General features: G+C 48.6%; 1 protein-coding gene across 1 annotated transcript; it reads left to right on the plus strand.

Annotated features, from left to right (window-relative positions):
* The first annotated feature begins 14,025 nt into the window (after positions 1-14,025).
* ODF1 (outer dense fiber of sperm tails 1) lies at positions 14,026-23,207 on the plus strand. Its single transcript, XM_058698731.1, has 2 exons — positions 14,026-14,457; positions 22,627-23,207. Exons 1-2 carry the CDS (start codon positions 14,141-14,143, stop codon positions 23,075-23,077), a joined length of 768 nt encoding a protein of 255 aa, XP_058554714.1. The 5' UTR covers positions 14,026-14,140; the 3' UTR covers positions 23,078-23,207.
* Positions 23,208-27,479: the final 4,272 nt, after the last annotated feature.

Raw genomic sequence — 27,479 nt, forward strand, 5'->3', positions numbered from 1 at the left:
AATACCCTGAAGACTAGACGTTTCATGTAAAACTTTTTGCTGTAAATGAAACTAGCTAATATTAAATAACTTCACCTGGTGAGCTTGTTGAACGAGGGGTTTCCCGGATCCACCCTGGACATTGTGTAACAGGAACCTGGGCAGGAGCCTGGGAATCAGGCTTTTTCACAAACTCCTTGGGTGATTCATTTGCATCCTGAAGTTTGGGAGTCACGGGGCGGGGCGGGGGGCTGGGGGGGCACCCACTCATCATCAGTGCAAAACTGGGGTGCAACGATGAGTCAGGGCATGATGTGCCTGACCTTCAACTGGGCGCAGCCGAGCTCCCTTGGCAGCCTCTGGGCTTCCTTTGGAAATGACAAATTAGAAAATGATGTGCAACTGAGCTTCTCAAGAGGCAGGTGATCCGTTCACCCCCTCTTGGGCCTCCGAGCCAGCCTTTGTGTCCCTGGGTCATCAGGAAGGTCACCGAGACTCCCCATGTCTTCCAGGCTGAAGGATGACCGAGCAGAAGCCCTCAGACGTTGCCTGTCAACCAGGAAAACCCCAGCTGGCTCTGAACAAACACACAAGCTGCCTCGGAGGAGCCCGCATATCCGCAGACACTTATGCAGCGGTTTCCAAAAGTCTGCCCCACCCAGGTTTCTGGGCCTCGGCTGCCTCCACCAGACCCACCCGGGGAGCTTATTCAACATACAGATTCCTGGGCCCCAACCCAGAGCCACGGATAGACTGTCTTGGAGGCTGGGCCTCGAAATCCATATTCATAGCAATCCTCCCTAGGGCTCTGGAACCCCTGCGAGCAGACAGCCCTGCTTGTTGGCTCCGAGGGTTATTAGGAATAAACCCACAGAGAAGGCAACGTAATGAAAAGAACATGGCAGGGGAACTGTGGTTCTGCAGTCAGTGAAGTCTACCAGAAATCCTGATAAGGGGATGGCGATCGATGAGAACTGAAAAGAAAACGGGCCCTTCCAGAGAGATTGTGTAATTCACATTTGTTTTGCGCCCACTTAGCACCGGAGCTTCCAGAGAGGTGGGGAGTGGCATGGAGAAGATTCTAATTGCACAGGCTGCTGGTTCCTCTGAGAGATTTTTTTAAAGGGGTATTTCCAGTGACGTGCTGTCAGTGGGCGCTCTGGGGGAAAAAAAAGAATGAGTCTTGATTTGTACTGTTTGCTGGTTTCCCTCGGGTAAATACTGCCCCCATGGCCGTACCAACTACCGACACAATATCGCTGAGCATGAAGGTGAGAGGAGAGGCACAGATTAGGTCTCTCCACTGGCACAAGCCTGTTTCAGCACACCTCAGCCAGTCCCCAGATTCAAAGGAGATCTTCCTGCAAAAAACAAAAAACAAAAAACAAAAAAAACCCAGCAGTATCTGCAGGACCATCACCGAAATGTGCCATACTGGAACCCCCTGGGACCAGAACAGGCGGAGGGAGTAACTGGGCCCGAGGGCACACTGACCGCGCCATCGAGGGTGAGCTCTGCACCCAGCGGTGTGAACACCAGCCTGTTCCCCGCCAGGAGCTGATGCTTGATGCCCAAGCACATGCTTCCTGAACAAAAAGTCAGCAGCCTGCCTACGGCGGAGCCCAGTTTCCTAGGGAAGGGGGGACATACAGAAGAAACAGGAACTAAGCATTTCAGGTCCCGGAAGTGGCTAGGGTTTTCTTTTTGAACTCCGCTAGTAATCACTCAGTAAAGACTCGGAGTTCACACTAAAGGAAATGGAGATGTTGCCTGCAGCCGTGGTATACGGATAGGGAGATTCTTCAACATTAGCTGCAGCCACAGGCAGGGGTGGGAAAGGTTGGTAGAACACATTCTGTACAACCTGAATTGAAGTGGAGTGCAAAATATCCAATTAATCATTCAGATTTGTGTCTAAGTAACCCCGATGCTCAGGTGTGAATTTGAAGTACTTTAAAGAACCGCTCTGGGGAGAGATGTGAAACCCATGATGGATATAAAATTGGCACATATTTTCCCAGGTAGGCTAACGTGTGTTGGGGAAATGGAAAGAAAGCAGAGGTTTCTGGGAAGTACCTCTTTTGCATGGGTGAACAAACAAGGAAGAGACGAAAATGCAGATCTCACGTTAGATGGGAAATATCCTTGTCACTTTCGACCCTCAAGGGGAACTGGTTCCATAAGTGTGCCAACCAGATTTCGTGCACAAGATGAGGAGTAGAGAGACAGCAGGAAACATGGATGGCTTTATTTTCAAGCTACTTCCGGTTCTGAGAATCCTAGCCTAGGGGTGGGAATAAGGCAAAGCTAGTAAAATACCATTAACAACAAAAACAAAAACAGAGCCTGGGTGGCTCAGTCCGTTAAGGCTCAGGTCATGCCTTTGGCTCAGGTCATGATCTCACGGCTTGTGAGTTTGAGCCCTGCGTCAGGCTCTGTGCTGACAGCTCGGAGCCTGCCTCAGATTCTGTGTGTCCCTCTCTCTCTGCCCCCCCCCCCCAATTTGTGCACTGTCTCTCTCTCTCTCTCTCTCTCTCAAATGTAAACATTAAAAAAAATTAAACAAAACAAAACAAAAATAAGCAAATGAGATCCTGCTATACAACGAGCTATTATAAATATTTGCTCCTGGGATTGGCTGACAAACATTGGGCCACTAGCTGGTGGCACTGCTGGTGACATTTAATGGCATACATCTCTTCTCGGCTTGGTAGATCATCAGTGATAGCACACCGCCACCTTAAAATGGGCCACGGTAAGGACATTTACACCACAGTGCCTGGCAAATCCTACAAATCGGGCCAATTGTCGCTGGAGAAGCAGTCCTCACAGGTCTACCGCTGCTGGCAAGTTATCCTGTTGAGAAGTCGGATCATAACCAAGTGCGTCGGTCTGGTCGGCTGCCGTAACAAAAGATCACAGACCAGGCAGCTGAAACAACACACATTTACTTTCTCACGGTTCTGGAAACTAGAAGTTTAAGTTCAAGGTATCTGCAGGGTTGGTTTCTTCTGAGGCCTCCCTCCCGGGATTGCAGATGGCCGCCTTGTCACTGAGACCTCACGTGGCCTTTCCCCTGTGCACCTCCCTCATGTCTTTTCCTCCCCCTTATAAGGACACCCGTCATATTGAATTAGGGCCCGTTTACACGGCCTCATTTGACCTTAATGATCTCCTTATAGGTCCCAACTTCAAATAGTCATATTGGGAGAAAGGACTTCAACATATGAATTCCGGGGGTGACAAAATTCAGCCCATTACACTGTATGACAGACACTTGGGGAGGACGCATTTTATTTTCAGGGCAGTGTAGGTACAGGGATTTCAAGCCTGCTGGCATGGTCGGCCATGGGAAGGGGGTAATAATTTTGTGGATCAAAGGAACCTTCACTTTGGCCGTGGTCCTACTAGCAACGTAAATGTCAGGAAACACTCGTCTGCTCCCCAGGAGCCCTGGGAGACCTTGGTGCCAGGTCCTGCATCATTTACAACTTGGTGAAATAGAGAGAAAAGGGCAGCAGCTATCAGCCTTGTTCTTAAAGATGGAATCCCAGAGAAGCGCAGACTTTGAAATTTCCAGACCGAGTATTTACACAGGACATGCTGAGCACTATCATAAGAGTAAAGGCTTTTTACAGCAATAAGGACTAGGCATGTGACATCAGTTGGTGCCATCAGAACGAAGCCCGGGACTCACTGAGAGCTATAGTGCAGACACTGTTTCTCATCCAGGCGTGACTCAGGAAACGTGTATCCTTGGTTACTATTATTAGCCATCTTGTGAGCATAGGGGAAGAAGGCCTGAGCAGGAGGCCAACCCTCTGAGGAGGGCAGAGAGGGAAGAGGCCAGAGAGGTGAAGCCTTGATCACACCATGCCTGCAGCCCTCCTGTACACACATGCAGATTATGTGTGTTAATTATCTAAGTTAACAAATCCCTTTTATTTTCTAGCCTCGTTTGCACTTTTACTGGGCTTTCTGTTACTCACAGCAAAAATAATCTTCTTAGGGGTGATAATACAAGGGTGCTGTGTGTGGGAGGTGTGGGAGGTGGTTCAAGTAAGCTGTAGGTACCAGTTCAGTGTTTCAGTCACATTATCATACATCCATTCAAATCACTCACTATCCCCATCTCGACCAACGAACAGTTCAAACGTGCGTATGCACGTATATATCCCACGAGAGAGAAGAGGGAATGGTGGGAGGAGCAAGAAAGTCCTGCAGGACGGGGCTGTGGCAATAGAGCTGGACGAAGTCTCCTTCAGTCGTCCCCTTGAAGGTGTCAGCGGTGTGGGAACCTTAGAACCCCCCCCCCCCCACAAGGATATGCGTGGGCTCAAAGTCGGGGAGGCTGGTCTCATCCTTTGGCGGTGCTGGCTATCGGCTGAGCAGTCCACAGCCAAAGGGGAGGAGACAGGTCCGGGGGGAGGTGCGGGGTGGGGGGGGGTGTGGGTCTAACAGACACCCCTGCCTGCCTGGCGCTTCCTCCCCGCCTCTGCTTCTCTGCTGTCAGCCGCAGCCTCTCGCGTGTTCTGTCAGTCCCTTCACCCAAACGATCCTCTCTGTCGTCTGTGGTGTGACAGGCACTGTGCCGGGCGCTACGTGCACAAGGGTGCACGAGGCAAGCTTAGGCCCTGGACATGTGAGCACACTGTCACCACTGTGATGCGTGCTTGAGGCAGGACAAGACACAGGAGGAGAGAGGAGGCGGACGCCCAGGGGAAGTGGTGTTTGAACTGAGATCTGAAGCCTGAGTAGTGTTAGCTAAGCAGAGGGGCTTGAGCATGGGTGACACAGAGCAAGCCGCTTGGCCAAGGCACCGAGGAAGAAGGAGCGAGGTGTGTGTGTTGATGTCTGCGGTCACTGCTCCCCTTCACTTTGGGAATGTGTCCTGTCACCCCCTCACCCAGCTCAGATGAGCCCCGGAGTCCTTGTTCGGTAGGGAGGGGGCGAGAGGCGAGGAGGAACTCATAGGCTAGAGGGAGGGGGAGCAGGGGTGGCTGGGGGGATTGTTCAGGGACTTCAGTCCCCCATGAGTGTAAAAACTAAATAAATAAAACCTTCAGGAGGCACCTAGGTAGCCCAATTGGTTAAGCATCCAACTTCCTCCCACTCAGGTCATGATCTCATGGGTTCGGGTTCGTGAGTTCGAGCCCCATATCTGGCTCACTGCTGCTGTCGGTGCAGAGCCTGCTTGGGATCCTCTGTCCCCCTTACTCTCTGCCCCTCCCTTCCCTCAAAAATAAATAAACAGTAAAAAACAAAAAACAAAAAACCTTCAGTATATTGTTGAAAAAAAAAAACAAAAAACAAGAAAGTTAGAGACTGAGGGACTGAGTGGAGAAAGTGGAGTTTCCCGAATTAAGATCAGAGAGACGAGGCAACTCCAGGAGATGATAGAACCATCCCCTCACCCCCCACCTTCACCATCCCCCCACCCCCACCATCCCCCACCCCCCCAACCCTGACCATCCCCCCACCCCCCACCCTCACCATCCCCCCACCCCCCACCCTCACCATTCCCTACCCCCCTCACCATCCCCCCACCCCCCACCGCCACCACCCCCACCCCCCACCGTCACCACCCCCCCACCCCCCACCCTCACCACACCCCCACCCCCCACCCTCACCACACCCCCACCCCCCCACCCTCACCATACCCCCACCCCCCACCCGCAATCATCCCCCACCCCCCCACCCCCATTTCTCTGCTTCTGGCGGTGAACTGTACTGCTGTGGGGGGTGGTTGTAACTAGGACCCTGTGAAAAGCTGGGGCTTGGGGACAGATCTTTGAGAAGTATCAGGAAAACAACACTCCAGTTTCGTTTATGTAAGAGATAAACACTTGTTTCCAAAACTAGGAGTAAATAAAATTTAAAAAGAGCAACATAAACTCAGGCATTATTAGTATTCTGACTATACCCTGGCTCTCTGGCCACCCAGATGCACCCCTGGAAGAGTAACTTAAACAGTAACAAACCACTCTTCTTTGAGGGTGCCCACCCATGGTTGGGCACCCCCAGCCTTCTGCTGGGCCTTTCCTAGTTATTTCGGGGAGCTCTGCACAACTGTTCCCAGAAGCTCACAATGGCCCTCTCCGGCCCCACTGTGAGTCTACTGCTCCAGCTCATTCTGTGGACGTTCCCGGTCCTCTAGCCTAGAAGCCACCTGCAGGTTTCTCATCACCTTTCCCAGGGCAGTTCTGACATCCTAGCTAAGGGTGCCATCTCCTGGGACTCCCAGCACGGGTGCTGCCTCTGGCAGCTTCCTGGAACCGCACTGCTCTTGGATGCCTCTGTTAGCACCGCTGGGACCTCCTCGAGGCCTCCTGCTCTGGGCACATCTGCGGACATTGCTGGGGAGGGGTGGAAGGCGACGGAGCTTTGCTCTGTGTCCCGGAGCCTTTGGCGCAACAAAGCCGTCTCCTGCTTCATGTCAAAGTAAGCAGACTATTTCCCTTCTTTTCTGTGTGTGATCCAAAGTCGGCTGAGGTCCCTCTGGCCCTGGCTACTTAGAGGCTGGGTCCTGTGCATGCCCACGGTGCCCTCCAAGATCCCTATAGAGGACTGGCATTCTCATAGTCATCCCGGGGCTTGGGCTTCTGGTGTCACCCACAGCTCATGGGTCCCTCGCCAGCTCCCACGTGCTATTTTCTGTTTTACATAAGCGTGGCCCTGCCACGAACCTCAGCTTATTCTTTGATTTTTGTCAAAAAAAACCCCCTCCGTTCACATAAGTGATCTGTGAGATGTGCTTGATATTACTGAACATTGAGGAGGGGGTGGAAGTTTCTATCCCACTAGCACAAATGCGTCCAGAGACTGGACATTCTCTAGTCCTAAAAATAACCCACTCCCGGGGTGCCTGACTCAGTCGGTTAAGCATCCAACTCTTGATTTCAGCTCAGGCCACAATCTCACAGTTTGGGGGCTCAAGCCCCGCACCGGGCTCTGTGCTGACAGCGCAGAGCCTGTTTGGGATTCTCTCTTCCCCTCTCTCCGCCCCTCTCCTGCCCTATCTCTCTCTCAAAGATACATAAACATTAAAAAAAAAAAAATAGCCCACTACTGATTGCATACGGGTACACACACTTGGCAAAACCGTTCAGCAGCGTCCGGTCGAGTTGAACACGTGCATACCTTATACCCTGAGCCAGCGATTCCATTCCACAAAGATGCTATGAGTGTTCGCCAAGGTGTGTATGAGAAAGACCACACATGGCCTTAGTCCCAACAACAGCCCCAAATGGAGAACACCTACACGTCCACCTACACGTGCCCATCCACGGAGGAAGCACGTGTTTGTGCGACGCATTTAGGTCACAGGTTACCACACGGCGATGAAAAGGAACAAAACACAACTGCAGGTCCCAACGGAGATGAGACCACTGGAACGTTGACTCAGAGAAGTGAGATATGAGAGGCAGATTTTTGTATATTTCCATTTACTTGAAGTTCAAAAGCAGGTAAAATGAGTGTTTGGCAAAACCAGAGAGCAGGCGGGGAGGCTAACGCCAAGAAAGAGGCAGGACAGGGACTTCTGGCATGCTCAGAACGCCCTTTTTCTTGATGTAAGTATGCGTTCTGTGGGTATGTTTACTTGTGAAATTCACCCGGCCAGATGCTCCCGATTTGTCACTTTTCAGTATGGATGTTATTCTTCAATAAAGAGTATGTTAAGTAAAAGACCCTCCTGCCCGAGGAATTTTCTATTGGCCATGTTGGCCTGCACCTCACCTTCCTCCCTCTCCTCCCCCTTCCGGCTCATGTCATGGACCCTGCAGGTCCTGTTTGTTGGTTTCTAAGGCACAAGGAGTGAACGGACTCTCTGCCCTGGCTCCCGATCCCTCAGGGTTCACTCCTCTGACCCCTCTCCCCCTCCCCTTCTTGAACAGAGAGAGTTTCTTCCCTAAGGGAGATCCTTGTGTCCGCTTCCAAGAATGCGATCTCCCACTGGAAGTGTTAGGGGGGCTGGTGGAGGGGCAGGCGGCCCTGAAGGCCTGTGGTGGTCATGCCTGGGGCCGCAGGGATGGCCCCAGGCACACCCTTCTCCTCTGGGACTTGCCAGCTGGGCAGTCGTGGAAAGTGCCTTCGCTTTTGGGTGCTGCAGATCCCTCATCTGTGAAACAGTGACAACAGCCACCCCAAAGGGTTGGCAGTGGGGACAGAATGCACAAACATGTGACCAACACCTCGAATATTTCCCAGGATGCGTAGTTATCATTGCTGCTTAGAACCCTATCTTACAGAACAGCTAACAGAGAGAGCGGCTTTTTCCTTTTTTTGGGAGAGAGAGAGAGGGCTCAAATGAGCAAGGGGCAGAGAGAGAGAGGGAGAGAGAGAGAATCCCATGAGGGACTGAGAGAGAGAGAGAGGGAGAGAGAAGTGGGGCTCACCCGAAGCAGGGTTGCCATTGACCTTTGGAAGTTTGCTAGAAGAACAAATAAATGGGATAATAAGTTAGCAATGCATTAAAACAGGAGTCTCACCATTGGAGATTTGAAGGAGGACCTAGAAGTCATGGACTCCACAGCTAAGGAGGTTGACCCACACTGTCAGCCTCGATTTCTTAGTTCAAATTCCCTTAGTCCGTGTCCCCAAATGCTCAAGTCCTGGAAGAAAGAACCCGGCTGAGTAGCTATGGTTGGGGACCTCACTTGGTGCAGAAATTTAGACCTAGGATGGGAAGCAGGTCGCGTCTTAGAAGGATTCTTACCAGGGTCTCCCCAGATGTTCCCCCTGATGGGTGGGAGTGGGCTTTAGTTCTTTTATTTTGAGAGACAGAGAGCAAGCACAAGCAGGGGGGTAGGGGGGCAGAGAAAGAGAGGGAGCAAGAGAGAATCCCAAGCAGGCTCCATGCTGTCAGCACAGAGCCAAATGCTGGGACTGAACCCACCAACCATGAGATCATGGCCTGAGCCGAAACCGAGAGTCGGACGCTTAACCAACCGAACCACCCAGGCGCCCTGGGATTCAGTTCTTTGAGAAGGGGACCAACAGGTAGGTAGAGGCCTCAAAAGCTCTATAATAAAGTTCCACAATGTGAGGCTGACTTAAATGTTTTAGGGAAAGTGTAGTTATTGTGACTTTGAAGCGCCAAGGTACTGAATAACTTCCAGAACTATAAGTAAAGCAGCGATTCTCAACATGTGATCCTAAGACCCTTTCAGGGGTGTGAAGTGTTCTTCCTTTTTCAACTACACATTTGTGCAAAGCAAGATTCTCTTTTCTACTTAACGCAAACGTATGGTGACAAAAGAGGACATATCACAACAGGCTGAAAGGCAGCAGGAGATATTTTAGCCGTCCTCTATAAAGCTGAACATTGGAAAGATTTGTAAAAATGCAAAATATTGCCACTATTTTCATTTTTTTTTTTGTTATGGAAAACAGAGCTCCCATAAAAACACATTACTTGTATTAACATGTAATGGGTTTGCTATTACTATTTTTAAGTGATTACATAGTCTGTAATAATATGTACATATTGATGAATAAGACCCACCTAACCTCCTCCTTGGGCTTCCTGTCCCTCAGCTCAGAGGGACCCTGGGTCTTGGCGTCTCTCCAGCTCTGGCATCGAGGGTCGTACCTTGTCCTGTCTTTGCTGGGTTTCTGCAGGGTGTTGAGAAAGAGTCAGGAATCTGAATATATTTCAGCTCCCAGGAGCTTTCCCTGCAAAGCCAAGTCAGACGAACATTAGGTCAAAAGAGGGATTTCCTTTTCACGTTCTTCGGTTAAAAGCAACCCCAGCTAGAGGCAGAAAAGCCACTGCCTTGTGGAGAACCACGGCAGAAACAGGTGGCATCTCCTTTGTGGGAATTATTTGTTCTGCATGCATCTTCCTTGGCATGAGTTGACAGAGAAAGTTCTTGCTTTTTTACAAAGTAAGCCCTCCATGCTGCGTGAGGGAAGGAATTCTTGGTAAGAGGTGTTCTTTTGGGAGAGAGGGGAAACTTGTTTCCTGAGGAAACAAGTCCTCCCGAGGACTGCATCCGCGTCCCTGAGGAGGCACTCAGGAAGCCGTCACACCCATGGCAGGGTGACTGTCGGTGGGACCCAGGGCAAAGCAGTGCAGCAAAGCACATTACTCCATTTGAAGGACAAAATGTGCAGCAATCAAGCTACAGGCGTATGGCTAATGACAGAAGCAGGAATCCCCCAAATCCTAATGTTCAAATTGAATTTCTCTTTCATCTTTAAGGTGAAGAGAGAAGAGAAATTGTCTTAAGGGTCACTGGTCTTTGAAGACACAGAGACTGGAAGCCGACCGCCTGGGTGGAACCTAGCTTTGCCACTGGGGGTGAACTCTGTGCCTCAGTCTCATCTGTAAAATGGGGATAGTCTCTACTTCATAGCGTTATCGTGAGGATTAGCCTGACACAGACAGACTCACGTACTCATTAAATGTAAACTATCATTACTGTTCAAGTAAGCATCTGTTAGGAGTTAGGCACTTACGTGGTGGTAGATGGAGAATAAACATTCTCGACCCCCTCAAACTAATCAGGACACTGCGGTAGAAGCAAGCCCTTCTGTTTCTGGCAGGCGGACAAGGAAATGTGCTCTTACGTGTGAATGATTCCAGCGTGAAGTTCAAGGAAATGTTTTGGTCTCTGTCGTCATCAAGAACAATCCAGATTGGAGCTAACCATTTGTCTTGCAGAATTCAAGGGGAGGGGGAGGAGAAGGGAGCTGTGGGTACATGAGAGGGTGGGGGAAAGAGGAGTCATAGCCTACCGCTGTCACAGACAACTCAGCGCTCAGGATGAGGCTCCTTAGTAGCCTTTAAAGCAGAAACACAGGACTGCACCTTGCTGAGGCCAGCCCCGCCATTTAAACTGGGCGTACTGTGGATGGACCACCACAGGCACTTTGTATTCCCACCTTCTTCTCCAGCCTGCATCCCCTGGCCCAGTTTTGACATTAAAGGCCCACATCCAGGAAATTATTCAGTCCCAGGCAAAGCAGGATGGTGATCACAAATACCATATCCACTCCTCAAATCTTAACGAGGAAGTTAACTCATGTATATACACAGCCTATAAAAGTCCCACGGTCCAGGTTCTATCTGGACATGAGCCAGGGTAGATGGGAGCCTCCACAGACATACTACTATGTGAGAAAGACCCCCCACCTCCATGTTAGAGCCCATGGAAGCTCCTTGTGCTTATGCTTCAGGAGACTAATTGTAGATCACTTCAGTGGGTTTCTGTAGAATCTGGTGAGTTTCTACTCCTTCTGACGTGAATAGATCCCATTTCCATCTGATCTTTAAAGGAGCCGTTAACCTTGGCTAAGTCACTTGAAATGATGTCAAAAATATGCTTTATGATGAAGAGTAAAACCAGTGGCAGAATAGGATCACAGGAGAACCCTAGCTAAAATAAAGCTGTGACCATCTTCATAATGTGCCATGTATATTCGGGTGTGTGTACTTAAATTCCTGAACCTGTGTATTTAAGAATTGAAAACCAGAAGCTTGCTTGTTTTAACCTTTGCTGACATTTGCTAAGGGATAGAATGCATCATGATATAAGAGTTCAGAAGTCTATCACTTGGAGCTAGAGAAATCTGTATGATTCCTGCAGTGAGCCCTCAGGAGAAAAGTGGGCCATATTCCTATTAACAGAGTTCACTCTTCGGTATTGGGTGGAATCACTCTTGAAAGACTTTAGCATTTGTCTGTAGAGGAGGATGATTCATTTTTGCTTTGACATATCCCATGTGAGTCAGGGGCCAGCCTCCCATTCTAATACCTCCAGGGAAACTTATTTTCTTTACTAAGACATCTCATCTGCACAGAGAGGGGCCCCCTGGCTCATAGCTGGAGAACACTGGGGAATACTGGGGAATACTAGGCTTGGTCTAGTCATACACAAGGGACTTCAGTGTAGGAGGCTCTCACCTCTCTATGAGTCATCATGAACTCCATCATTTCCTCCATTTCTTGTTATTGTTCCTTGAGTGATTCTACCTGAGCCCTCTTCTTTTCTCAATCTATTTCTTCTGCTGAATGATCTTGGCCACTCCAGGATTCCAACTGTGTATGGAATTGTGACTCCTGAATTTCTATCTCTGGCCAAGCTTTCTTTGGAGTTTCAGACCCACTTATCTGCAGGCTATTCCACATTGCCACCTTAAAGTTGTCAGTACCTCGTATTCAGCATATCCCCCCAACTTACTTTTCTTCCTCAGTCAATGGCAACGATTCTGCCAAGCTAGAAACCTAGGAATCATTACGGATTCCTCCCTCACTCCGTCCTCATTCTGTTCACAAAGTTCTGTTTAATTCACTCATTTGTTCACTTAGTGAGTAAGTCTTGAGCCCTAGGCATTGCATTAGGTATCTAATGGTGAGCAAAAGTAGACGAGGTCCCTGCCTTCATAGAGCTCACAGTCTAGTCGGGGAAACAGAGAAATGATGTTATGAAAGGAGTACGCAGAGTTATAAGTGCTTAGTTGGGGGACCAGGAGGGCTTCTCTGAGGAAGGGACCTTTAAGAAGAGATTTAAAGAATGCCTCAGGAGTTAACTAGATCAAGGGCATGGGGTGGGGAGTTTAATTTCTAAGCAGAGAGAATAGTGTATGCACAAGTCCTGAATGAGGTGGAGTGAGTGAGACTTTGAGAAAGGCCATTGTGGCCGAAGCATAATGAATTACAGGAATAATGATGGGGGTGGAGATGGGGAGGTAGGCAAAGGCCCTATTATTCAGCATAAGGATTTTGGCCCTTGCTCTAGGAGGACAGAAAAGGGTGGGTGGGATTGGGGAGGATGACAGATTTACACATGAATATCACTCTGGCTGCCATGCGGAGAGTGTATTGGATGTGCCTGAGTGGATGGGAGGGGAAGGTGACCCCACTGGGTTCCTTCTTGCCATCCTACAGCCATGATCCCCAGTCCAGACTTCGGCAGTCCTTGCTTTCCATCAGGAGTCACCTCTGCTGTTGTCCCCTTACAATGCTGGGGACTCTATGCAGCTATCAGACTCTCCTTTCAATTTCTCTCAACAGAAAAGAAAATTAGTCATTCTTCATTGTGCTCAGTGTTCAAACTCATTAGCCGGCCCACAAGTCCCTTCAAACCTGGCTCTTACCTCCTTCTCTGGTTGCCACATCCAACCACTTGTCCTCAAGTACCCTACGTCTTAAAAGGAGGATTTAAGACCTGGAGAGCAGGTTGAGGGGAATGGCCCAGAGGAGTAGAAGTACCTGAACCAAGGCTGAGGCTGAGCCCAAGGTCCGGCATATTGATCCAGCTGAGAGCACAGGAAACTGGCCCAAATGAGGGTTTCAGGCAGTTGACTTCAAGCAACTTCAGGCAGTTGGCTACAAGAGTATCAAGGGTCAACACTTGGGAATCCCTTGGGGACAAGGCATCTAGAGGCTTGGACACAGACCGAGGTGAAGTTGCTGGGAGGTGGTGACGGACAGGAGCCTGAGCACTAGGAGATGGGAGCTTAAGAGCAGGACCCCAGGCATTGGAGAACTGAGGTTCTGAGACAGCAAGGATACCAGATAGCAAAGAATGGGCAGGACTCAGAGACTCGGGGCTAAGAAGGTCAAGGACAAAGGCTGACCTGAGATGACTTGGTAAGAAGAACCGCAGGAAAGCTCTGTGAAGAAAGCAAGCTTTTTACACGTAGAAATGCAGGGGTCAGAACAAATCCTAGAGTATAAGGGGCAAGGCTAGATGTCAAGTCAAGGCTGGCGCTGGAAGGGCATAGAGAAAGGAGCCAGGCAGCTCCTTCCATCACCCACACCAAGACCTTTGCAGCCGTAGCCAGGCCTAAGGGCAGACACAAGCCAAGGACATTGACGGTTACCCCCATGGACCCCAAAGGGCCATGACTGCTTGAGGGGACCCATCCAACTTCAAGGTAAATGAAATCTCAACATTAGGATGGTTCTGCGAGTAGCTCTGTAACTCTAAGGAGGGCCTCTGGAGACCGTGACTGTGTGCAGTTCACATGGTAACCAGAAGACTATGACATACTTTGGAGGGTGGTGAGGTCATAGAACACAAGCTTTAAAGTAAGTGAATCATGTGGGCCTCATTTATTTTTAAAAGAAACTTCTGAGAAGAGCTTAGAACAATTTTTTCCCCCCGAGTGCCATTTCCCAAAGGTACTCACAAAACAATAAGGTGTGACTGTAATGGCTGCACTGAGTTGTCTTTTGGACAGTGTTAGAAGGGACATAAAGAAGGTGGACCGAGAACTAAGGCAGCTGAGATGCATCGACGAATGCACGCGATGCCTCTGCGACTTGTACATGCACCCATACTGCTGCTGCGACCTGCACCCCTACCCGTACTGCCTGTGCTACTCGAAGCGAGTGCGCTCCTGTGGCCTGTGCGACCTCTATCCGTGTTGCCTGTGTGACGTCAAGCTTTACTGCCTGCGACCATCTCTCAGAAGTTTGGAGAGGAAAGCCATTAGAGCCATAGAAGATGAAAAGAGAGAGCTTGCCAAGTAAAAGCACGTTTTAAGATTTTTCATAGCCGGTGTATTAACCTTCTGAGCTGAAGTGGGGGAGGGGATGCCACAGCTGGTACTCGGACAAAGACGAAAGGGGCTCAAGAGAATAACTCTGGTGATTTAGCAAAGACTTAAGAAAAGAAGAGTAAATGGGTCCAGGACAGGAACCGTAAGATTCTCAAAAGACAACGGAATGATGTCGATTGCCAAGGTTGTGTTGGTTTATGGTAGGAGTGCCGACATGATAAATAATGCGGCTTTAATGAGGGAAAGAAATAGGAGGTGTCATTAAAAAGCTATTGGAAGGAGCAAACTAAACATTTTTTCTGGTTATGAGTAAAGTGATTTGAGTAGATTTGGGCTTACAGAAATGACTACAGGAGAGGCAATAACAATTGATCAAATCCTTAATGTTCGCCAGAGGCTCTAAGAGCAGGGGAGAAAATTGAACAACAGAGGCGTTCCCTCGGTTTTGCAGGAGAACCCTTCTCCCATGCCCCAACCCCAGGCCGACTTCAAACCCATCCGGAGCTGGGCCTGTTACCTCGGCGCCCTCTCCGGCAGTAGCAAAGGTGGTGCTCGTGAACTACAGACCTGAGAGTCGCAGCTTTCAGAACAGAGTCGAGAGGGTTTTAATTGAATTGGGTAATGGTTAAAGCCACCTTTTACAATTTTGTTTGATTGCATTTCCTTTTATGGCCTGGAGAAGGTTTTCTAACTTTCTGCTACATGCCATCCGGTCTGGTACAACTGACGAAAACAATTGTTGAAAGTTCTGTCCTCTGGTTAAATAAATTATGGTACGTCTATACACTAGGATGCTAAGTAGATGTAAAGCAGGCTGATGAAGTATTTTATGTGTTGATGTATTACATGAAAAAGGCAAGAAAAACTACTTAATATGCTACTACTTTTAAAAAGATGGGCACAAATGGATGATAGATTTTTTTGATTGAAATATACTTGACATGTAACATTGTGCAAATTTATAGCGTGTTTGATACATTTCTATATTCTAATGATTGCCATTGTAGTGACAATTAGCACCTCTCCCGTGTTCCATAATTATCATTTCCTTTTAGTGGTTGGAATATTTACATTCCAGTCTCTTAGCAAGTTTGATGATTATAATGCAACATTGTTGTCTGTATTTACTATACTGTGCACTAGATCTCTGAGACTTATTTACTACTCGTTGCAAGTTTCTATCCTTAAACAACATTGTTCCTATCCCAACAATCAATTAATAGATTTTGAGACTGATGTGCTGCCTTCTGTGCTAAGGAGGCAGGTGATAGATTGATAGATTAGATAGGTAGGTGGATGGATAGATGGATGGACAGATGGAGAGACAGAGTCTGAGACAGAGACAGATACTTGATAACAGTGACCAGGATGTTCCAGAAGAAAGGACAATAGGGCAACTATTGTCCAAGTCATCAGTCACCAAGATCAGGAATGGACCTCTGACAATAGTCTGGGATGGGGCTATTGCGTTTAAACAAATCTACACTCAATTTGAAACAGTTTTTTTTTTTTTAAGATTTTATTTTAATGTTTATTTATTTTGAGAGAGAGAGAGAGAGAGAGAGAGAAAGAGAGAGCAGGGGAGGGGCAGAGAGAGAGAGAGAGGGAGTGAGAGAGAGAAAGAACCCAAAGCAGGCTCCACACTGCCAGCGTAGAGCCCAACTCAGGGCTTGAACACACGAACTGTGAGATCATGACCTGTGCTGAAATCAGGAGTTGGATGCTTAACCGACTGAGCCACCTCTGTGCCCCTGAAATAGTTTTTAGTTTTACTGCTCAGAGTATCAAGTTATATAAGTTTTGCACACTGGGAGTTAGGAATTCCTTCTTTAATTGGTCTACATGAAGGGTTACTTGTGAGCAGGCCTGTATCTACTGTCTTTGTGCCTCTGAATCCTTGAATACCCTTGATCCAAGTTCTTCCAGCCTTTGTCTCCTGACTGGCCCTCCTCCCCAGACTCTTCAGATAAGGGTGCCTCTCTGTTGTTCACCCCCTGGGTGCCCTCCACCAGCTCTAGGAGCCCCTACTTCTTGGCATGCAATAGACACAACCTCAAACTTACTTCTCGGCAGTGTGGTTTATATAAGAGATGATGCTTTCTATGCGTTGTGATACTTTTCCTGACAATGTCTGGATTTTGCTGACTTTTTTCCTGTGCCTGAGGCAGTATGTGAAGCTGGTGATGTCTTTACATTAATTCCCTGGTCTCTGAACTGACAACGCTGAGTCCTTTCTGGAAATGACCTCAGTCTTGCCTGCTGTGTCTCCTCCCAGCCACTTTCCTCCCATTCATACCACCTTGTGAAACCCTCCTATGCTCTATTTCTGATAGCTTGACATTCCACTATCCAGAAAGGCTTTGTGTTGTTACCTGCAAACCTAAATATTCAATTTTCCTGACCATGGATGAAAATGTTAAAGCCTGATCCAGCCCCAATCCCAGAGGACTCCTACTATTAATATTTTTTTCTTCCAGTGAAATGCCTCTTTTTCCTTATTTCTCAGCTAGCTCCCAATCCATGACTAAGTAGATCCAGAAATATCATGTTGATTCACTTTTTTTAAATAATCTTTGCTGTGAAAACTTGCCCAAGGCTTTGTGGGTTTAGAAGTCATATTCACATGATCTTCTAGCCCTTTAAAGAACGCTAACAGTTTGGTTAGGTATGACATGCCCTTTCTGATGCCAGGCTGCATTGTCCCGAAGGTTCTTTGTCCAACAGGAAAGATTCCCTGGTCTATAGCTGCCATTACCCCATTGGAATTGTCTTTCTGTCTGAGAGTCAACCTGCTCTTTTAACAACTGGTTAAGAAGGCTCATTTCTCCCATAAGTTTCCTGAGCATTGCCGCGTGTATGTTAGTTGATTGATGAGTATGTGTTGTACGTGTGTGTTTTCAGACCAGGTATAGAAGGTCCAATCCATTTCCATTGTTTACCTAGCACCTTGGCAGTATCTTCCTTAGTAGAGACTCAAGTAAGTACTTCCATTTTTTTTTTCACCTTCTCTGATATTCTCTTCCTCCCCCAACTACCCTTTGCACCGCAAGCACGAGCAATTTCCCTGACTCTTCCTTCCTCTTCTGGATTTAGAGGGACTACGGTGACTGAATCTGGTTCCCCTTGTTAGAAGCCATGCCACTAGCCTGTCTTAAGTTTGCGCCCGATTCACTACCACACTTCGTGGGCTTCCCTTTCCTCTATACCTAAGGGGCACAGACAAATGCACACCAGCCCTTCCTCAGCCCTGCCCTTAGGGGTTGACCATCTAATGGATGGAGGCCCCTTCTCAGCTCCGGCCCCCGGTGCCTTGCAGACAAATGCTGGATTTGCAGCTGAGCTGGAGGGGCTCATTGGGCTCAGGCTCACACCCTTTGCTGCTTAATACCCAGAAACTCAGCCTGATTTCCTCCACTCACCCAACTATCTGTGATGGGTCTCAATCTCTCTTGAAAATCCCCACATGAGGGGCACCATCTTCTGCAAACTTCAAAAACTGGCCCTCTCGGGGCGCCTGGGTGGCGCAGTCGGTTGAGCGTCCGACTTTGGCCAGGTCACGATCTCGCGGTCCGTGAGTTCGAGCCCCGCGTCAGGCTCAGGGCCGATGGCTCGGAGCCTGGAGCCTGCTTCCGATTCTGTGTCTCCCTCTCTCTCTGCCCCTCCCCCGTTCATGCTCTGTCTCTCTCTGTCCCAAAAATAAAATAAAAAACGTTGAAAAAAAAAATTTTAAAAAAAACCAAAAAACTGGCCCTCTCATTTCGTTCCTTGTTTACCCCTTTCTGTTCTTTTTTTTTTTTTTTTTTTTTTTTAATTTTTTTTTTTTAATTTTTTTTTTCAACTTTTTATTTATTTTTGGGACAGAGAGAGACAGAGCATGAACGGGGGAGGGACAGAGAGAGAGGGAGACACAGAACGGAAACAGGCTCCAGGCTCTGAGCCATCAGCCCAGAGCCTGACGCGGGGCTCGAACTCACGGACCGTGAGATCGTGACCTGGCTGAAGTCGGACGCTTAACCGACGGCGCCACCCAGGCGCCCCTACCCCTTTCTGTTCTAAGACCAAGGTTTTCACCGACTCGCTCTTATTTGGTGAGGCTAATGACAGCCTCTTGGTGAGTGCTTTGTGGGCCCAGTCGTACCTCAGGGAACTCTTTCTACCTCCCCATGCTCTGATCCACAGGCCAGGGCAGAGCAGTCTCTCCCTCGGAGTCCCTGCAGAGGGGGAAGAGAGCGTGGCCCCTTGTTACCCCTCCCCATAATTCCTTCATACCCACAGGTCTCCGAGCCCAGTCACCCCAGGGGGTAGGGGCAGGAATGGCTGTCCATCTAGGCCAAAGGCGTGTCTATTATCTGGTTTCACCTTATTGGTTAACGACACAGGACTTGAGGCTGGGTCACTTAAAGCCTCAGGTTTCAGGGAAGTCTGAGCAAGGTGGAGCCGGGTCCAGCCTGATAAAGACACTTACCCTTTATCGAGCGAAAATTATGTGCCGCCTTTCATCTTCACCGGATCCTTGCGACGTCTTGGCTATTTTAGAGATGATGAAACAGATTCAGGAGCAGTGTTCTTGACCACTAGGAGCTGGGAAAGCCAGGTTTGCCTGAGTCTGGGATTCCTGTGCTTAACCAGCCCCTCAGTGGTTCTCAAAGAATGGGCTCGGGACCGGCATCAGGTGGAACTGCTTAGAAATGTGAATTCTTGGCTCCTCCCTCAATCCACTGAGTTGGAAACTCTGGGGGTGGGGACCAGCCACCTGTGTTCTAACAAGCACTGCTGGGGCCTCTGATGCCCCTGTATTTGCTACCCTGCCCCCGCGGAGTGACACTGTTCTTCAATATCATCCAAAAGTCAGAAGAGAGACAAGGCAGGAAAGGGGAAGAGACAGAAGGAAGAAGAGAAAGGGAAAGATGAGTTGGAAAGGAGGAATAGAGTTTGGTGGGTCTTTGGAAGGGGTCTAAACTTAGGAGAAAAAGCACAGTACTCCAAGGCCTACCTCCCTTTGGTCCTGGGTGGAGATAGGCCTCTTTTTGACACCTTCATTATTTTATTCAGCACCAGGCTGAAGCTCACTTATGGCTTTGTGAAAATGGCTGACCGTACAGCTCACCGTTGCTGAGGGCAGCGTGTTGCACATTCGGGAGCTTGGTGATACTGCAGCTCGAGTAGGGAGAAGATGCGTATTCCTGAGTGTCAGTCATGGACCCCATCTGTCCACTCGCTTTCCCTCAGCTTCCCTGAGAGGATTCTGCAACAAGCCAGGGGGCTGATTTCCCTATGTTTGCTGTGGCCAAGCTCCAGCCTCACAATAACAATTATAGGAGGCAACCTCCCCCCCCCGCCCCCCCTCCACCCCGTCCCCACCACCTTTGCCCAGAACACTACAGAGCCATGGAAAATCCCTTGTGGGGTGATAGGTACCTGGCCAGATCAGATTGATGACAGGAAGAGAAGGATCTGGAAGCCCACTTTGGCTTGTAGACCTGGCTCCCAGATCCATATCTGGGAGGGCAGGAGGCCTTCAGCAGAATCAGTTTAGCAGTAGTGAGGGGTCCTAGCACCCCTGCCTGGGGTCCTTAGTCCTGTTTTGTGAGGACCTTCGTGGTCCTTCGTGCCAGGGTTTCAGGTTTCTCATTCCACGTCCATACCATGGGAGGTTCCGGAGAGATCCAGGGGCACCCATTCTGCTCTCTGTTTCACTCTTGCCTTTGGCTGTTCAGGCTTCCCGGGCCTGGCCCACCCAGAGAGGGCGCGGGACATCTTTGTGAGCTCCTCTCTGCCCATCCAGGGAGAGTAGAGTGCGTTTTCTCCTGTTTTGTTTTTTCCACAGAGATAAAGACCTTTTTTTTTTTTTTTTTTAAGTCCAGTTCTCTTCCTTTCTCCTTAGTATGGCCCGTGGGTACCCTGGCACACCCAGGGCCTGAAAGACATCTGTACCCCATGCTCCCCAGGTTCCTTGGGGCCAGAGGCAGAAATGCAGCTCAGTGACCCTCACAGTCCTCTGGGTGCCTTGCGCAAGTTGTCTCTGTTGGCCTTGGTGTTGGCCTTCCAGGACAGTGGTCCATTGCGTCATTTTGTAAATTAGCCTCTAAGAGCCTTGCTTCGGAACCTTTGGTACAAGGGCCCACGCTTGTAATGCCAACCATGTGAAAAATACAGATTCAGATCAGTACGTAGAGCATGACTTCATAAGAACACACACAAGAATCTACATACGTATGTAGAAATACACACACACACAGAGGAAAATCGAGCACCAAAATGTGAGATGCTCTGTACGATTATGGGTATTTTGCGACCTATTCCATTTTTTTTTTTTTTTTTTGCTTATCTGTATATTTTCTAAGTTTTCTACAATGAACTCATATAACTTCTTTAACAAAAAGCAGGGTACAAACGAAATTCAGCCTAAAAGGCAAGAACTAAAAAGGTATCTCAAACCAATCATCCAATTGCAAACTTCAGACTTGTCAAACTGGAAGAAGTTCTAGAAATCACGTGCTCCAAAACCTTCCTTTGGAGGCCAAGTGTTGCCAGATGTGCCAGGAGTGTCTCTTAGAACACGGAGTTTTAAAAAAAAATTTTTTTTATGTTAAAGGATAAAAAGAAGACCATTTCAGAACATTAGGTTGTCTTTGGAAGGATCGCCAAGTAGAAAGAAAATGGACCCTAGGGAAAGCCAGAGCACATAAGGCTAATGCCGGGCTGCCCAACCTGTGTGCCAAGCACTACAATAAATCCTTTTCGTTCATTAACTGATTTAAACCTCCCAACAACCCTAGAAGTAGGTTACTACTCTTGTCCCAATTTGACAGATGAGGAAACTGAGGCACAGAGAAGCGAAGTAATTTGTCCACGCGGCAGAACCAACGCTTGAACCTAAATGCTCTGGCTCCAGAGCCTGTGCCCTTAGGCACTTTGTGTTACTAGTTCTCGACACACCACAGGTGTTCAATTAGCCTGAGCTGCTGTTGTTATTTTGTTGTTATGAAGGATTCACACAGGACTGTTGAGCGGCAACAAGGCAGCTCTCTAGGGACCCCGGGGACCCGTGTTTGCCGCTCCAGGGGCCGAGACAGTGGTATTTAACAGCTAGCCACGTAGGGGTGGGACACAGGAGATAAAAAGCCCTCATTTGTAGAGTTTTCCCATTTCCATAGTATAAATACCCCATCACATGGATTTCAAACTGTCAACAGGAGGTCAGTGGGTAGGAGGCGGCCAGGGAGGTACACAATTAGCCCTTGCACGCTGATGGGACCCGGATCCGGTTCACGACCCCTCCAAGCTCACTGTTCCAGAGGGTGCCAGCCATCCAGCATTTGGAGCAGTCTCACAGTGGCAGGAAGAGACAGGCCCCGGTGGGCAGGGCAGAGTCAGGGCACTTTTGCCTTGTCATTTGTTGATGGAACTTTCAGGCTGGGTCTGTGTGATGGCCCAGGGTGGCTCCAATCTTGTGGGTAGCAGGGCTGGGTTCTGAGGCTGAAAGACATCTTTATAATGATTTTAAATGATATCCTATTAGTTGCATCCCCTTAAAAAAACTCTTAAGAGTCTACATATGATACTAGTAATAATAATGATCACAGTAATAATTAAGCAAGATTTCAAACGCACTAAGCACCATTTTAAGCAATGCTCATCATTTCATCTAATCTTCCAAAAAAACCTATGGTGTAGGTACTGTTATTATTTCCATTGTACAGATGAGGAAACTAAGGCAAGTTTCCAGAATTAATAAAAGGAGGATCTGGGATTTAAACGCAAGAGAAAGATCCGGAACGCCAAGCAACCATCTGTTGTTAACAGAGGTTTACCTGTGGCAGAATGCGATTTACACAGGTGGACTCTCAGTGTTTCCTTTATACATTTGGGGAAAAGTTTGACTTTTCACAATGACTAGTGTTCCTTTTACTATTAAAAAAAAAAAAAGAGATCAGGCACCTGGCTGGCTCAGGTGGTAGACTATGTGACCCTTGACCTTTGATCTGAGTTCAAGCCCCAAGAGGGGCCCAGGGCTAACTTAAAAATAACAATAATAAACATAATAATGAAAAACAGATCAAAATATTGCTTCTCAAGCTGTGTCTGAGATCTGAGCTTCTTCCCCCCCACCCTCTCCTTTTTTCTAACTTCCAGATTGAGAAGAACAACAAATAGAATCCTGGCCTCCTCTTGCTGTAGCAGTAACATTTTAGGATCGGTAAACGTGTGTGGCTTTGAACCGGATCAAGTCAAAGTTCGGGTGAAGGACGGAAAAGTGTGCGTGTCGGCAGAGCGGGAGAACAGGTACGACTGCCTCGGGTCGAAAAAGTACAGCTACATGAACATCTGCAAAGAGTTCAGCCTGCCGCCCTGCGTGGACGAGAAAGACGTGACGTACTCCTACGGGCTCGGCAGTTGCGTCAAGATCGAGTCTCCCTGCTACCCCTGCACCTCTCCCTGCAACCCTTGCAACCCTTGCAACCCCTGCAACCCCTGCAGCCCCTGCAGCCCCTGCAACCCCTGCAACCCTTGCAACCCCTGTGACCCTTGCAGCCCCTGCTATCCCTGCGGGAGTCGCTTTTCCTGTAGGAAGATGCTTTTGTAAAGCGTAGGAACGCATGACTTAGTGAAAGGCACCTACTCCAGACAGGCAGCTCTTCCAGTGTTTCTCTCCCCTCTTCCCGCGGCCCATGTTAGTTAAGTCGGTAGGAAACTGAATACATAACTGCAATCCACCCGCGCTGTGTGCAGGTCTCTTGGTTCAATCGCTGCGGGAACCCTGCCTGGTGAGTGGGCGTAGGACTGCCGGTGGGGCACGAGAGATGAGCTGGGGAGGTCTGCCCTCTCTGAGTCCTCCTCCGCACCAGCTACCGCCAAATTCCAGGAAGAGATCGTTTCTGGGTGGGCATCCCCACACTGTTTTTCCAAAAGATCCAGTGAAATGGCCTAGCCCACAAACCAAATTGGGAAAGCAGACACGGAGACTCGGTAGGTAGAAGGCAAGCACTGTTAAAGCTGCCGCAGTGGGGAGCATCGCAGAGTGTGGCTCGGCCCGCGAAATGGGCCGGGGTTTTACTGGGGCAAAGATGGGAGTGCCAACGCGCGGGACTGAGGGGAAGCATGTCCACGGACCGAGGGTGGGGTGTCCCTAGGCAGCTTTCGTTTCTCAACATAACTGATCGGGGAGAACGGTCAGCTCGGGTTCAGGATGGTGTGCAACCTCCCTGTGACTGATTTCAATTATCTGCTCTTCTCAATCCCTGAAACTTCTTGTAGGCACAGAAGTTCAGTTCAAAGTTCATGAGTGGAGAAATACAGCTTTCCCAAAGTGCTAGCTAGCACAGAATGATAGCCTAATTCACCTGAATCGGATCCTCATGGACATGCCCATGAGCCATCCATGATTGCCAAGACAGAAATAAGTGCGAAGGAGGAAGGAACCCTTGGGGAGGGATCAGGATGAGACACGGGCGGGTGGTTGCAGAGCGGCCTCCTGCAGGGAACACAACAAACACCCTCACGTTTGCACGGTGAGTCGTTCAATGGTCTCAGCTGTGGGTTGGTTGAACAGCGGTTCTCAGCCTTTGGCCGCACATGGGAATCACTTGGGGGAGCTTTAAAAATATGGATGCCAAACAAACAGAAGAAGGAAGAAAGAGGAAGGAAGAAAAAGGAAGGAAGGAAGGAAGGAAGGAAGGAAGGAAGGAAGGAAGGAAGGAAGGAAGGAAGGAAGGAAGGAAGGAAGGAAGGAAGAAAGAAAGAAAGATTAAAAAAAAAAAGAAAAAAGAGACCTTTTTTAAAAAAGAAAAAAAAAAAAAAGCTGATGCTTGGGTCCCATCTCCAGATACTGTAAGGTAGTAGATTTAAGGTACAGCCTGAGCCTCAGGACTTTTAAAAGCCTCCCCAGGTAATTCAAACATGCAACTAAGGTTAAGAAACTCTGCATGGGATCTTAAAGCTCTCCCAGCCTTTTTTCTTTAAAAGCTTCCTTCAAGTGCAAGGTTAAAGAATATTGATGGTGATAGCAGACCTATTTTGCTTTCAATTGAGGGAAGTAATGGCCCTCTAATACAGGTGGTGAAGAAAAAACATTGAACATCTCAAAAACTGATTACCCAGGAACTAGTTATAAATATGTTTGTGTGGACCGAATCGTAGAGTTACACTTACAAGTGTCTTGCCATGATTTGATTTATAAATACTCTTGTTTCTCAGTCACAAATTTTTGAAAATGATTTTGAAAACATTTCAGCCGTAGAGTCCATGGAATCCCCACACGGGTCCTAAACAAATAGGAATCCCTGTCCTCTGGAAGGCGCCACCCAGGGTGCTCTCGGCAGTGGTATGTTCCTTCATTTCCCCACTTACCTACTCACCCTCTGTTAATCCAGCAGTTCATTCATTCATCCCACCTGCCAGCCAGACTTTATGATTTTAACTGCCCGTACTGTGCTCTGCGGCAGGGATGGGGAGAAGAAAATACCCCTTTCACAAATGCCTCAAATTGAGTTCAAGGAGGGGTAGCGGGGAGGGATTGGGGAAGAAGTGCCAAAAAAACTGAGTTTACAAGGGCTAGGAGAGGCCAGAGGGGCCTTCCGGGTCTTGGGCATTTCCCTGGAATGCACTGTGGACATCAGTGCCTCGCGGGATGCTTCAGGGAAGCAGGAGGCCACCCCTCAGCCCACAGCCCGGCCTGCAGTGGGTTGGTAGCCCGACTCTGCTCGCCCGCCCTCACGATGAAAGTCTCTATATAAAGGCAAGTGTTTGTCTGGTGAGTACCTGCTATGAGCAAAGCACAGTGTCAGGAGCTATCGTCAATGAGCAGTACCTGTCCGGGAGCTTCTCATAGCGAAGACAAGACCAACACCCGTGATCTAATTGTCATGACACCTGGCAGCGTGGAATCAAGAACTAAATTGTGCCGTGTAGGTGTTAAGTGCCTTCCGTTCAAGGGGAAGGCGTGGGGGAGGGTGAAGCCAGGCAGAGGAGGCAGAGCTTGGGTGTGGGTCTTGTCTGCATCCTTGAGGAAAGGCATAAAGCAGGGTGCGTTCCGTGAACTAACCAGGCTCCGGAGAATGAGGAAAAAGCAGAGATGAGCGAGGAGAAAGAAGGAACATTTGCTGTTCTCAGAACTGTCTTTCACTGGTCAGACGGGCCGCTGGGGCTTAGATAGCTCTGCTGCGGCCTTTGGTACACTTGCAGCTCAGAGTCTAACTGAAACACCGTCCTTCATCCACCAGGGTGGGAGATGGGAAAGGGGGAGACTCTGGAGTGAGCAGAGGTGAGAAACTGGCCCAGGGGGTAACTGAAAGATGAGGGAGCCTCTGGGCTACTTCACTGTCCAGCATGTTCTGGCGAACGGACGTACAAATTAATACACCACCTTCTAATACATGTGCTTGGTAAATACTGTAGAACTCAGGTTGGAGATGAAGATTGTTGCATTTCTTAGTGGACACCGAATACATTCTAGAGCTAGGGAGCTGTTTAATAGCATTCTCCTGAAAAAGCTTCTCAGGGACAGGATTGCGGGGAATCCATACCCCCCGGCTACCATGTACTGAGCGTTCTCTTTTAAAACTTGTGTAGGAAAGGATTGTATAAAGTGACATTAAAGATCTTCAGTTGACTGTTCTTCAGTCATTGTAAAGTCGTCTTATTTACAAGTTGTTCATGTCCCCAGAACTAATGGAACAGGCACACATGCACAGGCCCCGCAGGCACGCACACAACCCCGCTCTGTTGGAGTCACTTCCACCCTTAATAGAATGGGGACCACCAACCATTGGACCATCTGGAATCCCAACTTCTCTTCCCTGAACAAAAATTCCTTCTGTCTCTGTCTCCCTCTGTGTCTGTTTCTCTTTCTCTGTCTCCCTCTCTCCCATACAAACCTAGGAGTGTCACACACTGGAAGAGGTTGGGACACTCCGATTTAGCCTTCTGGCTGAGGACATTATGCTGAAAGTTAAGGGAAAATTGATACCCGAGCCAGAAGAAACTGTGGGTTTGTAAGAAAAGTAAGGGAGGGAGGGTCTTGCTGGGTGACCTAGATGAAATCAAGCGAAGTTTGTAGGGTTGTGGGCATGTACGGTAGCATTCTCAACAGACTCTCGGAGGAGTTGCATGATTTGTGATCATGGGTAGAAGATGAACTCGGAAGTTGCCCTCAGGGAGCACCTGCTTTCCACGCTGACCCAGAAGCACTTCTTTCCAGTCTGGAGCTGTACAGTAAGTATTGGGGGCTGTTTCTAAAATTATAAAACAAAAACTACATCACTGCTTAGGCCACTGGATCTTGATGAATGGCTAAAATTTGACAATTTTACGTACTCTTCTCCCTAGCCACTCCCAAGTTCTGGTACCACTTTTAGTCACCCAAAGGTCAATAAACCTGGCTTTGACAGGTGATGAGGCCCATGATTCGAGGGCCTTGGGTGTGTTTCAGAGAACGTGTCAGTAACGGAGGACTCCTAGAGCCAGGATGCAAGAAGAGATGTTGGAAATCCAGAATTCACTGTTCCTGAGGCAACTGGTCTACCAGTTAGAACCTTTTCCAGTAGGGTCATCTTTCTCTTTGCATAGTAGAGAGCTCCCCTACAGGCATGCACATAACCCTGCACAGCTGGAATAACTTCTTCCCTTAGTAGAACTGGGACCACCAAGCATTAGAGTATCTGGAATTACTAGCCTGGAAGGTTCTGGGGGAAGATACCCGAAATTTGAACTGTATAACTGTATTTTCACACACTAAACTAAAGAAAATGATCTGAAAAGAGTTTTACCCTGGTTTGTCAATTTATTTTTTACACTCATAAATTCATAGGTAAGAAATTCAGACAGAGCATGGCAGGAATCTTCTGGAGGCTTCTTCACTCACTCTCTGGCACCTGGGATGGGATGACTGCAGGGTTGAGCTTAGCTGATGTGGTCACCTGGTCAGTGATTTCAGGTGAAAAATCTTAAACAGCGGTACACAAAATGTCATCATATGTGTAAACAATTGC

Source organism: Neofelis nebulosa, chromosome 14 (assembly GCF_028018385.1).
Source record: "Neofelis nebulosa isolate mNeoNeb1 chromosome 14, mNeoNeb1.pri, whole genome shotgun sequence".
Taxonomy (NCBI): Eukaryota; Metazoa; Chordata; class Mammalia; order Carnivora; family Felidae; genus Neofelis; species Neofelis nebulosa.